The sequence below is a fragment of the Hypomesus nipponensis genome, chromosome 6, assembly GCF_054491055.1.
Source record: "Hypomesus nipponensis isolate SF chromosome 6, ASM5449105v1, whole genome shotgun sequence".
In the NCBI taxonomy this organism is placed as follows: Eukaryota; Metazoa; Chordata; class Actinopteri; order Osmeriformes; family Osmeridae; genus Hypomesus; species Hypomesus nipponensis.
This window is the reverse complement of record NC_140366.1, coordinates 2,558,729-2,573,211: the sequence shown is the minus strand read 5'-3', so window position 1 is coordinate 2,573,211 and position 14,483 is coordinate 2,558,729. Positions and strand designations below refer to the sequence as shown.

General features: G+C 40.6%; 2 protein-coding genes across 3 annotated transcripts; one reads left to right on the top strand and one right to left on the bottom strand.

Annotated features, from left to right (window-relative positions):
• The first annotated feature begins 8,307 nt into the window (after window positions 1–8,307).
• Window positions 8,308–10,934, top strand: rd3 (retinal degeneration 3, GUCY2D regulator). Its single transcript, XM_084700837.1, has 2 exons — window positions 8,308–8,597; window positions 9,981–10,934. The coding sequence occupies exons 1-2, from the start codon at window positions 8,308–8,310 to the stop codon at window positions 10,348–10,350; spliced, it is 660 nt and encodes a 219-aa protein (XP_084556963.1). The 3' UTR covers window positions 10,351–10,934.
• Window positions 10,935–10,936: 2 nt separating this feature from the next.
• On the bottom strand, window positions 10,937–13,701 carry LOC146286389 (uncharacterized). 2 transcript variants are annotated; one of them, XM_084700839.1, is made up of 7 exons: window positions 13,481–13,701; window positions 12,794–12,869; window positions 12,384–12,506; window positions 12,060–12,121; window positions 11,857–11,943; window positions 11,687–11,779; window positions 10,937–11,594 (listed from the first exon to the last, which is right to left on the bottom strand). In XM_084700839.1, the coding sequence occupies exons 1-7, from the start codon at window positions 13,481–13,483 to the stop codon at window positions 11,544–11,546; spliced, it is 495 nt and encodes a 164-aa protein (XP_084556965.1). In that variant the 5' UTR covers window positions 13,484–13,701; the 3' UTR covers window positions 10,937–11,543. The 2 variants fall into 2 exon arrangements, with proteins under 2 accessions (XP_084556965.1, XP_084556964.1); XM_084700838.1 differs by having other exon boundaries at window positions 11,857–11,946; window positions 13,481–13,699.
• Window positions 13,702–14,483: the final 782 nt, after the last annotated feature.

Here is a 14,483-nt window from a genome sequence, read left to right as displayed (position 1 = left end):
TTTTCAATATATGTACCCCTTTATGTTAGGTTAACTGATAGTTTAAGATAAAGTTAGTTGTTGCCAATTATGACACAATAAAGCTAAATAAAATGCTAATCCATTGTTACACTGGTGGGGCCCTATGGTAAAGAATTGTTGTCCGTTCCACTGTCCTTCAGCAGCCTAAGTTTGCTACTGGACCTCACTGTATTATTTATGTATTTTGCATGTGAAATATATCTGATTATATTATTTATATTATTTCTGTAATTAATGATTTGAAAAATTGTCCCCCCCCAGGACCCTTTTTCAATTATGAGGGCCCCTTTCATACTTATCCTGTCAATTCCAAAGCTGATTTCCATTATATGTTTATTTGCCATTTGCAACCAGTATAGGCACATTGTAATTTTTGTTCCTGTTCCTCTCGACAGTTTCCTAGCAGATATGTCCTTGTCAACTCAAATGAAAACCAAATAATTGAAGACCTACCTCATATTGCAACTGTAGGACAGACCGGAAATGGGAACTGGAGTAGGACAGAAGGGGTTAATGTTTTCACTGGCTGAGAGTACAGGATGGCTTATGCCTCACTCAACAATCTCTCAGACTTTGATCACGGAGTTGAGTGGGGTCAGCCTGCCATAATGAATGTCTCACTGATAAAGTAACCGCCAGCTCAAAGACAGAAGAAATAAACCTGACACAAGCTTACTCTCTCTCTCTTTCCATCGATGTTATTAGCACACTATAGAGATAAAGACATCTTGGAGATGGTGTTCTCCATTGGCCCGTGTGAAAGACAACTTAGCAGCCACTTCATCACAACATCAACTCCAAGACTTAAACAAGACTACATGTCTTGTTACCTTGCGAGCAAGGGATTAGTAGATTGATCACAATACACAATTGCTTTGTTAAATTGATTGCTAACCAGTTTCAAAGTTAGCAAGAATGAACAGCAAGTTAAAAACACTAAATACTTTTTCATTTTCATTGAAGACATTTTCTTCAAGTTTTCAGTTTTTCCCACAGACAAATGTTCGGAATACCACCACATATGTGTTACAGGAACTAAACAAAGGATTAGTCCACGGTATTGAACTACTCATACCATATCACTGCACACAAAATCTAGGATGTGTTGTTTGTCAGGCTGTTCAAACTGCTGGACTGGCGTATTGCTGACTGCATTCCACGACCCCAGTGTGTGCTCTGACAGACCCATTAAGCCCAGGTTGAATAGAGCTGGCGACGTACTGGGTGGCAGGGGAGGGCAGAACTGCCATGCTACTTTTGAAACTTCCCATCCCACGATATAGCAGAAGGGGAAAATACCTCAACTACATCAAAGTACTTACTGATACATTTGACATTGTGACTTTTTGATTGCTGAAAAGTACAGATATACCAGACTAGAAATTTGCTCCCCACATTTCTTTCTCTGCTCTCTGTGTAAGTTAGAAACCTAAGAAGAAAATGTAGAAGAAATGTGTTTTTTTTATCTGAAAAATGCAAGCTCAAATCCATTTAAGTGCTCGTAAACACACACACATACACACACACACACACACACAGACCCTTCCATTCTCCATATCACGAGGATGAGTAGAAGTGAGTGCTAGGCAAACAATATGATAAGAAGAAAATACCAAGTACTTGTGAGAAAATACCAAGTACACTAAAAAGCTGTTTAAAGAGCTGTGCTACACCATGCCTTGTCAGGACTTCTATTCAGCACTGTCAAAAAGTATTTATTTTCATAGGAATCTGACATTCTTCTTTTTCTTCTTACTGTGGTTAGTGAAATTGCTTGTTGATTTAATTGTTGAGTCCATGTAGTGTGACATTTACAATAATTCACATAGTTCTATCTCAGCTCCACAGTGTCTGTAATGTCTTGACATGTATACAGTCATTTACAATATTGCTCAGTAGTAGTGGCTCAGCCAATGAGTTAATGCGTCTCAGACATCTAATGTTACTCATCTCTGTAATGCTTTATTTATATTTTCTACAAGTAAACCATAAAATGACACAATAATGACACAGTCAGCTAAAAGGCTAAGAGACCAAAGCTGAGTTAGTTGAATGAGCTTTGGTGTGAAGTAAATCATTCTGGTGTAACTCTTACTTTATCAGTTAATCCCATTCATTCCCATTCTATTAATGGCCCATTCAACCTTTCCATTCAAATAAAGTATAGAAATTTACTGAGACAATGTTTTCAGGTTACAGGCTAAAGACTACGGGATAAATGCTGCCTTGAGTGACTTAATGTTAAATCACACAATGACGTTGCAACTGTGTCCCACAGAAAAAGAAAGCGTTAGAAGAAATAATGAAGCACCTGTGGCAGTGGATGTTGGGCTGGCACCCAGGCTGCTAACACATCCTGCTCCTGTTTACACACAGTTATATGGACACTGGAGGAAAACAACATTGTGCCTGCAGGCAAGAATGACACACCGCTTCGGTTGAGCAAAAGTGCTCGATCCAACAGTGAGATCATTTTTACCCCAAGGTCATTGGCTTTCCATGATCATTGCTTTCAAAATGTACAACATTTGTGTACTTTTTGTATACATGTTATACTTGTATTTGTTGTATATAGCATGTTGTCTACTTTATTTAATTGTATGCCACTTTATTGTAGAATTGTATGTAATAGCATGTCTAGCCATCTGCTGCCTCAATATGGCTGAGTTTGGCCTCAGGGAACACATCTTCTGTGACTGTATTATGTTATTCTCCACTCACTGGACTTATATATATTAGAAAAGTTATATTAATAATACAAACCCACAGCTTTGCATGAAAAGTAATCTGTCTCATAAGTGTGTCAGTTTGTATATTGTTTGAGTCACTGTCGAGGATTAGATTTTAAAACTGTTAAAACGTTAGTGTTCTTTCTTTCAGATGTCTTCATTTTTTCCCCCATGACCTTGTAAATCAATATAAATCAGATAACATTTGTGCTTTTATCTATCAAGCCTTGCATTCATATAACACTAACTTCCCAAGTGTGACCTTCGTTTTTCAATTTGTAACATTCCTATGTATCTTATCAGACTTCTTCAACAACATTGAGCTGTGCATTAATATGGAGTGAGTTAACAGAAATACTGACCTTAGATCTTAATCCATGGAGGACCCTAATGTTGAAACGTCACCTTGGGCAAGGGCCAATGAAAAAAAGCAGATGTCAGCAAACTTGGGTTTTTTCTCTGGGCCTCATGTGATCAGACTATCAGGCTTTCTTCCCGTTCTCACATCAGCCATGTTTAGCAGTGGGGAGTATCCTTAGAGTTGGATGACTACAAACATGGAGCTTGGTAACAGATGATTCAAGAGATTCTACCCTGAGCTGCTTTTATTGATTGGTATGCTTGTGTCTAAAGAAGTTTTTCTTTTTAAGTTTTCCTTCATGTATGGTCCAATTTGTCTTATTCACTGTTGTGTCAGACTTTTTTTTTTAAAGATAAGAAATAATTGGATAAGAAATTAACATCATGAAAAAGACCATGCACGACGAATACATTTCACGTCTGAGGATTTCCCTCAGTTTTCTCAAATGACAACGGCCTATCAAAATGGAAAGGCTTTGGTGTCAAAAGTCATCAGGACATCAGTCATCAAGACATCAGTCAGGTGCTTCTTTCGCACTCATGTCATAGACACAGCACTGTGCAGAACCACACACCCATCGTGCGTACACTCATTCAAGTCTAGGTTCACATTTCTTGCCACCCCCCCACCTTCTCATTTTATCTTCTTTCTACCCTTTCTTTCATGATCTCCTAGTCCTTTATTTCTTCCTCTCCCCACCACATGAAATGTGACTCCAATATGGAGACAAGTAGCTGACTCATGGTGGCAATGGGCTCAACATGTGACTGCACCGTTCAGTATAGTGTGCAAGCCAGTGGACAGTGACGCAATGTTCAGATGCGGGTATAGACGCTGCATGAGGATCAGACAGACAATGGAACAATGGTTTTATTCAGTCTGCTTGTGTCCACAGTACTCCACTACTCTCTCCCCAACTGTGTGGCGTAGGCTGTTACTTTGTCTGCCCAGTGATTGAGAGAAGGACTGATGTTTTATAATGTGCAAGCCTTTGAAGGGAAAGTGAGGGAGGACAGAAGTTTGTGGAGGAGACACATGTAATGCCCGTTAACTGTACTGAATGACCTGTTAGGCTCTTGCAGTATACAGATAGATACTCAGCTATTTTCTTTGCGTGCCTATTGACCCAGGGATGGGTATGAACACAGACAAATTGTTTGATTAAGGGGTGGGCGTGTGGCTTAATTTAGCTGAGTTATTCTTGAATGATATCTCAACTTGATGTAATTTTCTTGTTCTTGTTTATGTTAAGCCTAATAACATCCACATAACTTATCCTCACACACAGCAATTAATGTTGATCAATTAGTCAAAACCAAGTTTTGAGGTTAAGTTGGCATCAGGGACGGACTGGGAGTAAAGATAGGCCCTGAACTTCGATCCAGACCGGCCCACCAGAACCGGTCCCGTCTACGCCACCACAGAAAGCGCTAAGCCAATGCATGCAAATTCTGTGCCTGATGTGATGCTAGTTAAGGACTTCCACGCTTAATGCAAGTTCGCGCGCGAGCGAATTATTTTGGCTGATTTGAGCGAAAAATAGTTTTTGGAGCTTTATGTAAAACGAACGAACATAATTTGTTCAATTGATAAAACATTGTCTAGTGAAGGTATTTACGTTCATGTTTCTTAGCCTGGTTTTCCATCTTTGTATAGTATTTACTTGCTAGCTTTCAATCTATCAGTGTCACTGTTGTGCTTAAGCGGCACTAAGGGCTGCATAGACGTTCATTTGGAATAGACCAACCGTCCTGGGGGAAAGGGGGGCCGGCCATCCGTGTTGCAGGTCAACCGTGTCGCACAATCTTCTGCCGGAAAATAAATAAATATTGTAAGGCACGGGGCCCTCCGGCCCAGAAGTGCTTCGGCCCATAAGGAATTCTCTCGGTGCTCCCAATGGCCAGTCCGCTACTGGTTGACATTACAACTTCTGACCAGTCATTTGACTCACTGGTGAAGATTTTCTCAAAAGTGGTGTGAGAGCTCTCTCTAGTGGTTGACTTGAGACAACGTCTTTAGGAATACATCGGACTTGTTTCATGTGTTATTAGGTTGAAAAATGTGCTTAGCTCCCAGTATTCCTGGGTGGATGATTATTTGTATCTAGTTTGATTTATTTGATATCAAATACAAATTTATCCTGAAACAAGCCACTCAAAAACAGCAAACCCATGATAATTCAATATATATATATATATATATATATATATATATATTATAACAATGTACAATTTGAGATTTTTGTCTCTACATTTCTCTGACTGCCAGAAATGGTCCAACTAAGGATGTCACAAGAGAAGGCATGTGATCTGGGGAGCTACACCTGAAACACCCTGCCTCCTCAGGTGCAGTCCACAGACTACCACCTGGACATCCACCACCTGCAGCCATACGTGAGGCATATGTTTACAGAGTCCAGATTGAGGTAAGCTCAGCTAGGAGGAGGAGGGGCGGAGCATGAAAGCTGTTCCTGAAGATTACCCCCATAGACATCTGTCTGGATTGGTCTTGAGGCATGGCGCCATCACAGACATGGACACACTGCCTGGCTGACAGGATGGTTTAGTAGAAGCGCTGCTGGGTCAGGATGGGGGTCGAGGGAAAGAGAGTGAAAGAGGCCTCGGTGTAGATTATATACTGTTGGTGCTCGCTCATGGGCAGGCTCACCTCCTACACAATAAACCAAGCAGCCATACACAGACACACAAACATTTAAAAAGCCATCCACACAAGACATGTACACACAGTAGAGGTTTTTATGAATCCATGCTTGCACACACATTTACACACAAAGACTAACACCCTCTCTCACACACACACGTGCAAATAAATGCTCATATGTGTCTGTTATTATCCTTCATAGATGCAGCACATGAGGAAGTGCTCTGATAGTAGAGCTCATTAGGTTTAGGAGAATATTACATGCTAACCTTTGAAAGTGTAACAACACCACCCACCTCTAATACAGCGGTCCTATGAAGCAGCCATGTTACACAATCACTCTCATCATCTCTCTCTCGCTCTCTCTTACCTTCAACCCCCCACCTCTTTATCTCCCTCTCTATCACTCTGTCTCCCTCTCAGCTGATGGAGCTTATTGTGGCCAAATAGGCTTAGGAGCATCACTATGGCAACAGTGAACCATAAGGGTTACGTGAGCACTTTAGCAGGGGCTGGGATCCAACTGTCCCCTCTGAGACACTGCCGCCAACCTCTAGGAACAAGCAACAACAGGCCAGATATCCACTGGGAGGAGGAGGGGACTGTGTGTGCAGTATGTGTGTGTGTTTGTGTATAAGTGTGTGTGTGCGTGTGCAGTGTGTAAAAGCAGTTCAAATTATAAGGGGGGAGAGAGTGTGCTCAAATACTTCACTAGCAAGCAGGGAATCACCTGAAGACACCGGCAGCACATCAACTCATCTGACTCAGATCTGACTAACATAACAAACCACCAGTTTGGTACATTTACTTACTGAGTCCTAAACAAACAAGGGTTAAGGTAAGCAGATTTAATTTAACCAGTACTTTTTTGGTTGATATGGGAAATGTGAAATAAATAATTGTGAATTTGGGGTAAGAACAGTTTGATTAGTCAAAGCTATAGAAATAAACGACTTCAAATTGTAAATCTGCCTTCATTTTATGGGTGAAATTGCTGCCTCATAAATAACAGCTGAGCTGTGGCGCTTGAGACTATTTAAGACAATGTGTTAGTGGTAGTCTGGGAGCTTCTTTCGTGTAATTAAAGCATAACTGGGACCACAAGTACAAATAAGAGTAGGGCACACCAGATGCCTTGTGAAAATTCACTGGTTCCTCTGCAAATGCAAGCAACCTAAGGGAGAAAGCGCCAGTTGAGAATAGGAAGAGGGTTGGATATAGGTCAGTAGTGCATTTATTCACACAACATGCTTTCATTAAATGAAAAACCTCCTTAAATTCTCATTCTCATGTTCAAACATTTAAAAAAAAATGTTTTTCACATCCCTTTTTCAAGGACCAAGAACTAAAAGAAACATTTTGGTAAGCAAATTAAGTTACACAATCTGAATTCACATTTAATGGTATTAGAATTTCAGTTTAAAATGTTTTATTAGATTGACATAATGAAATAATTAGTGTATATTTCTGAGCTACTGGACACCTAATTGTTTATGTAAATCGATGAAGCATTTAACAACACAAAGGCAAACAAACAGAGGTATATATATATGTATTTATTTTCTTTTTTTAAGCTTCAAAAGGTGGCATTGTAAAATAAATTGTAATATGGGAAACGGTATTTGAGTTTGATTGACAGTGGTTTCACAAAATAAGACCAGGAAGAAGGCCACCCTCGCCAGGGGATTAGCTGGAACAGGATTGCTGGAACATAATTGGCAGGAAAGTAGTAGACTGTTTCAAAGATTACAGTTTCACATTCCACTGGCACTGAGAATGAGGGCCTCATCAGCTTACACAACAAGTGTAAATGTTTTTTTGGGGGGGGAATTCTTACCAGTTTTTAACTTTAAAACTAATTCAGCCTCAGCTGTGGCATCAATTACAACATACTAGTCAGGTACGATGTACTCGTCTAAAGACTCATCTAACATTCTGGGCAGTGCTGGGACTAGTCATGGTCTCACTGTCTCTTTCTCTGTTTCTCTATCTCCCTGTCTCTCTCTCTGTCTCTCTCTCTGACATAAAGCTATGTAGTGCGAGCTGTGAGAGTATCAATCTACCTGCCCTTACCTCAAAAGTAAAAGCCATCCAAACTAAGGAAACACTCCAGACATTGATGTAATCTGCTGTTCCGACCAAACATTCAAGAATCATCCATAGGTGACAGTTGGTGGAAGTTACACATGGATGACAGCACTGTGTGAAGGACCACTGCTTACAGCTGAATAACAGGCGTGTGGGTGTAAACACCTTTTTGTTTTAGTATTTGCTGTATTTTTAGATCTGAGGTTCTGAGTTTGGTTAAGGTATATCAGGCTTCAAGCTGTTCCAGCCAACTTGCAGACTTAGTTCTTGATATATACCTGTTGTTATTAGTAGACTTTCAAACACTGTACTGGAGTCTTTATAAGCCCTGAGTTTCATTCTCCGCTTGTCTTCTTTGAGGTCAGAATCATACCTCTGTGTGTCTCAGTGAAGTAAAGTCCTTTTTAACTGCTTCCTCCCAGCCCAGGCAGCAAGGTAGACCAGGAGATGGCCTCGTGGTTTAACTGGAGCGAGCCGCACTACCGGACCCCCCGGAGGGACCCAGCTGACGTGGTGACCGACACATTGATGCTGGAGCTGAGCTGGCAGCTGAAGGAGGCCGGGAGGCAGCAGCGGGAGAGGGAGAACGAGTACCGGCGGATGCAGACAGGAGTGGACTACAGCTGGCTGGTCAACACCCCCCGCAGCACCTTTGACATCTCCGCAGGAGAGAGGCTGGGCCTGGAGGACCTCTGCTCCAAAATACACCCTCCCTACTGCGGAGCCGTCATACTGAGGTAGGAGGAATGATCCTGACCTCTCTCCATCTAACTTACCAAGTCAGAAAAATTTATCCTCTGAAAAGCCTCAACTTCACTCAGCTGGCTTTGATCAGTCTTGATCCCATGATGCATCCTCACCCTCAAACCATGGTCCCTGTTTCCCTAACCAGCAGATTAGGCACCTGTTGTGAAATGTGGTGCTGTTGATTGCTTCTGTCAGTAATTACATGCCTGGCTGTGGAGCCTGAGGGATATGGAGTTGTGACCGGGCAAACTGAAAACCACCCTCAAGTGCACAAGCCACATGGGATTACAAAAAGCTCTGCACCTTTGACGTCCTTAAGAATCTGTGATAATAGGTGTTTGCTCAAACACACTTGACTTGATCATTATTTTTGAATGGTTAGGAATAGGAAATGTCACAAGAAATGTAATGAAAGTTTAGCTTGATTATTTGTGATATATCCTCCTGAGAACCAGTATATTTTTTATTTCACATTTTACACACCATAAACATTTGGGTAATAAAATATTCGGAGGAAAATAAATGTCTATAATACCATACAGTGATTCCTGAGGTAAGTCAAATCTGTGACATCATTGAAAAGCCCAAGATGTCCTCTCAATTGGACATAGAAAATATAAACATTTGGCAGTAGGGTTGCAAAGGGTTAGAGACTCATGAGGATGCTTGGAATATGCTTTAAATACAACAAAAATAATATTGTGGGCAACCATCGCAGCAGATCTGATAATCAGTAGAAGAGAAAAATAAAAACTGTAAGGTCGGGCAAGGAAGGAGAGCAGGGGGAAAAATTGGCCATGTCAACAAATGAGGTCCAATGTGTGCTGTCTATTTTAAGACACTGAGACTTATCGGCTGCTTGGGGGAAAGGAGGCAGGGGGATGGTGGTAAGTGGCTTTGGTTGGAAGGCCTGCTTCTCAAGACCACTAGCTTGAAGTCCTACCATTATCCACCAGCCACTGATGAACAAGGGCATTTTAAGAGCCCCAATGTCTAACAGGCTCAGAAAAAATCTAATATGAAGCTCTACAAGGGCAGACATTTTGGAGAAAAGCTTTTCAGAGTGCAGTTGTGGTGTCATGTTGGGCGATGTTAGAGCTGTCTCTCCTGAATCGTTCACTTTCTGACCCATTTGAGAGGTTATCTTCAGAAATTAGCAACACATGGTTTTTCTCCCAATCTGTCATTTTTAGCAAAGTAAAGACTGAATCAAAACCAACTACAGGGGTTGGTAAGATATTTTTAATTATTATACGGCATTTAAAAAGAATACTGTTCACAGTCATGGGAGAGGTTGAAGTTTGACATCAATGCGTGTCTTATTAAACCAGTTCTGTATTTAGTGAAAGCTCTCGTTTGTCTCCTCTGCCCAGGTTCCGCCAGGCTGTGGTAGAGAATGAGCCGGAGGTTCAGGAGATGGCAGGCCTGCTTCGCTCCGTCCTCCTGGAGGCCCTGGAGCACATGCGGGAGGAGGAGGAGGGTCAGCGCCTTGCCCGCCAGTGGAGCAGCAGACGGGCTATGAGCAGCATGTCCCTCATGAGCTTCAAGTCCCGCGTCAGGATCAACCCCTTCGGCAGCACCATGGGCCTGACCTCCTCCGCTGCCACCCAGGGGACTGGTTTCGGTGACCTGAAGACAGTGTCGGAGGACGTGGAGAAGGGCCAGGAGGGACCAGAAAAGGCCCAGAGAGTATGGAGCATGCCTGATTTCAGACACAAAGGCCTCAGTGGTAAAGTGGTCTGATGGATGGCGACTCCACCAGGACAGTGTGTTGGTACAGTTCAGAAAGGTGTCGTACAGCAGGCAACTATCTGGTGAGGGATGCAGGATACATCTCTAGGACCTGACCGATTAGCAGAACGCTGCCTCTCCATCTCTATCACACAGCATGGTCAATAAACACTTGGATCTAATCCCGGTCAATTTTCATCAATACTTTTACTTTTTATGCTATGCTTTGTAATGCACTTATTTATTGGTACCTTTGCAATGCTATTTTTGATGGCGTCAGATTATTTTTACAAAGCCATTTTCTTAATTACATAACAGTCATGTTCTAATCAGTTCCAGGAGGGATACTCAACAATACACACTACAGAATTATGACACTCCCCTTGGGCCGGAAAACCAGCTTTATTGTCATCCTTCTGGCAAGTCAGTACTGGTAATGTGTTCCTTTTCATGGTATTCTGTAAAATGGTTCACGTTTATGTAATCCTGTTTACTTGTGGAACAGGAGGTTCTCTTTCAAGTTACAGTCAAGAGTACTTCATTCAGGGCCCAAGATCACTGACTCATCTTTTTTTTCAATGACAGCAATAAAGAACTCTCAAAGGACAGTGATGTTTTATTGAACAGTGGAACATTACACATTACAGTTTCTGTATTTCCAGCAGTTCATTGCTGTCGGGAGAAAAAAAAATTCTAACTGGTTAAGCAGCATCAATTTGCCACCTAAAAATCCACAATATAAAATACCCATGCTGTTATCCAAGGAAAGTTGGTGTTACATGGGAATGACACAGTTTGAGGTTTGAAAAGTGTACATACTATATGTTCTGACTTTTTAAATTATTCATTATCAACTTGCAAAGATTTCCCTAGCATAATATTACACAAATCAATTGAATATAACATCTTTCTTAAAACAACAAGTCTAGCAATGCAATATAGAAACTGGAATTACATTTGAATAATCTGAATAGACATCCTGTTAATCATGTTAGCCGTTGAATCTACGATTGCTTAACAGGTTTTTGTTCTAATTTGCTGGGCCGCACACAGTGCAGCAGTAATATATGGGGAAACAGTGTGACAGTCTTGAATGCAATAAACCTTCTAATAAAATTGTGATACTACTTTCTATAAAACAAAACAAGACTGTTCAGGATAGTCTGGAAGAGTCCGGAACACAACTAATGGTGAGGGCATTCACATCAAAGTGTAGAGTTGAGGAACTCAAGCAGTTCTGCACGGTTTTTGTCTCTCTGATGAAAACAAAAAGGAAAACAGACTCCTGTTCACAAATACCAACAAAACTCATAATCATGTCACCTGAATGAAATATGAAGAGAATCACCTGTTTGTCTTTCTTTGACTTCTTCACTTTCAGTTTAATTTTCTTCCCTGAGATCATGCTGTACTTGCCACTTCTCTTTCGCTCCTTCAAGTACTGAAAGACACATAAGACATATGTAAAAGATAAAAGATAAAGTACACTTTTAGATCACAAAAACTAACTCATTCTACCTTGGAAATCTGCACAGGTCCGGAGGTCTCCTCCTCTCCTTTAATTTTCTTTTCCTTTTTTCGCTTACGTTTCTTTTCTTTCTTCCCCTTCTATTAACAACATTTCACATTGGTCACACATCAGTTCAGCACCAAGCCTCCCTGAGTATCTGTACATCTTTAAAAACATTTCACAACCTGTAAAACAGACTTTGTTTGATAACCTTTTTGTGCATTTTTTCCTTTTTCCTTTTTTTGGAATGCTTTCTGGACTTGCTGTTTGAATCTAAAGAGGAGAAACAATTACAATTTATTTTCAACTGAGATGAACTCTATGGGGCTTTTACCATTTATACAAAATACTGTGAAAATATGTTTTGAGAGGTTCCTGTACGATTAACATAATGTCAACAACTGCTCTGCTGATATTCAGTAACTGGTAATGTAAGTCATTTGTTGATAGTTCATTGAATATATATAGATTTAGCATTTATCTACAGATAACTCAGAGCAAACCCAATGGGAAAACATAATTACAGAGTACTGACCGCTGCTACTGCTCCTACTGTGAGAGGAGTGAGAGGAGGATGGAGAAGAGGATGAAGATGATGAGCTGGAAGAGGATGACGATGATCGACTGCGGCTGCGCTTTCGTTTTCTCTTTTCTTTCCCTGGGTCAAAAGGACAGTTAAGAAAACAGCATGAAGCAGTGGGTATTGTCACCTGAAGAGTTTTGCTTCTGGACACTAAGTGAAGTTAGCTTTTAAATTGGGAGTATCTTGAGTGCAGGGCCGGCCCTAAGGTTTTGGGACTCTTAACAAAATTACTGTTGGGGACCCTCTGATTAGTAAAAGAATAAAATAAAATGTGACCAATGTTCTTTTTGCCCGAACCAATCGCTCGGCCCTAAACAAATATTTAGTTTGGTCGGCCGGTCCTGCTTGAGTGCTAATATTACCTCTGCTTCTTGATCCTCTACCTTCGTCCTCTTTCGCGCTGGATTCATTCCTCACTGTAGACTCCAATTGTGCTGACTAGCAATAAAATAAACCACTTTTACGATTACAGTGATCTCTTCAATTTCCTTAGTGATTAGCAAATGAAAATGAATTTATTGAGTTGACACACATTACAATGTAGCACGATGTTTTTGCACCGGGTCTTATTTCCTGGAGACTGTCAACATATGAAATGCATCTAGCAATGACCTAACTGGCACTGTAAGAATATAGTTAGCTAGTTAATATAGCACTCAGTGAATCAGTTAAGACATTACGTAAATGTATTTACCTAACACTGGCTAGTTCAGGAACTACTACCTGGGTCTGGATCTATTATAATATATTCCGTTAGCGCTAGCCGTAGCCTACTGTACAGAGGCTAGCTCTGCTAAAATACTAGCTAGCTAGGTTGGCTACATGGGCAATGATTGGATCATTTAATTAGTCAGCCAAACTAAGGTGACAAAACGCGTTCCAAACTTTACAACCCATGCAACGTATGGGGAATTAACCACCACGAAGTCGCATGACTAAACAGAGCAGGTTTGTAAATTTTAGATCTTCCTACTGTGAGCTGGCAAAATATAGCTAACTTGAACTAGCTAAACTAGCGATAGAAGTGGCTAGTAGTAGTAGCAACTTACCATGGTAGCTAATTGTTGATTTTATTACTATTAACAGAAAATAACGTTACTGACTCGTATCCATTAGTTATTATGCTAAGTAGAAACACTTTAATCATTTTACAATATATCGTGGACTTCAGCCTTTACATGATTGAAGCTATAAGGATTATCTTGCACACTCCACTCTCCTGTTTATCAGTGATATAGCCATTTTGTATCCCATAATGCACCGCGGAGATGTTCTCAAATTTAAAAGGGGCTGTCTAAATGTGCTGTAAAGTGAAATTGAAAATGAGTTTTAAGTGCATCACATCACAGAAGAATGTGTTGTTAACAATGTTGGGGTAGTTACTCAAAAAAGTAATGGATTAAAAAAAAGTAACTAGTAATGTGTAAAGTAATGCTTTACCATACTAGATTACTTACTTCTGAAAGTAATTAGTTGCACTACTAGTTACAATACTTTTGGATTTCTCCTGAGATGCACTTGCCAAATAACAATATATGTACCATATATCCCAAATCAATTAATCTTATTATAACTAGAGAGGGTACAATTTCTGGGGAAATTGTAGGGTGTGCTTGCTTGCGTCGGTTGCAGGTGGGTCCGTTTTCCCTTTTAGTGATATTTTCAAGCATTTAGCCTACTCATATTGCATAATTCATTTAAGGGCCGATTGATTTCAAAACCAATTTTACCTTGTCATAGTTGAATAATGACAGTTCGCTGGGTAAAATGAACATACAGTGAATATGAAAGTCCATTGCACCTCTTTCCTATGCAAATCTCAAAAAGAAAAAATTTGGCTGTAAAACGCTAGCTTTTCAACAAAGCCACCGGTGTGACGTAGGACCGGGGACCGCCCTTTTTGGCTCTGGTCTGTATCTTTGTCACGCCCCAAAATGTACATCCAGACCAGCCCGAGGTAGAGTCTTTCTCCGATACTAGTTTAGCTGCGCGCTGCTCTGTGTAGGCTACTTATAAGGAATTACAAAGAAGAACGTTTTGAATTATAACAAG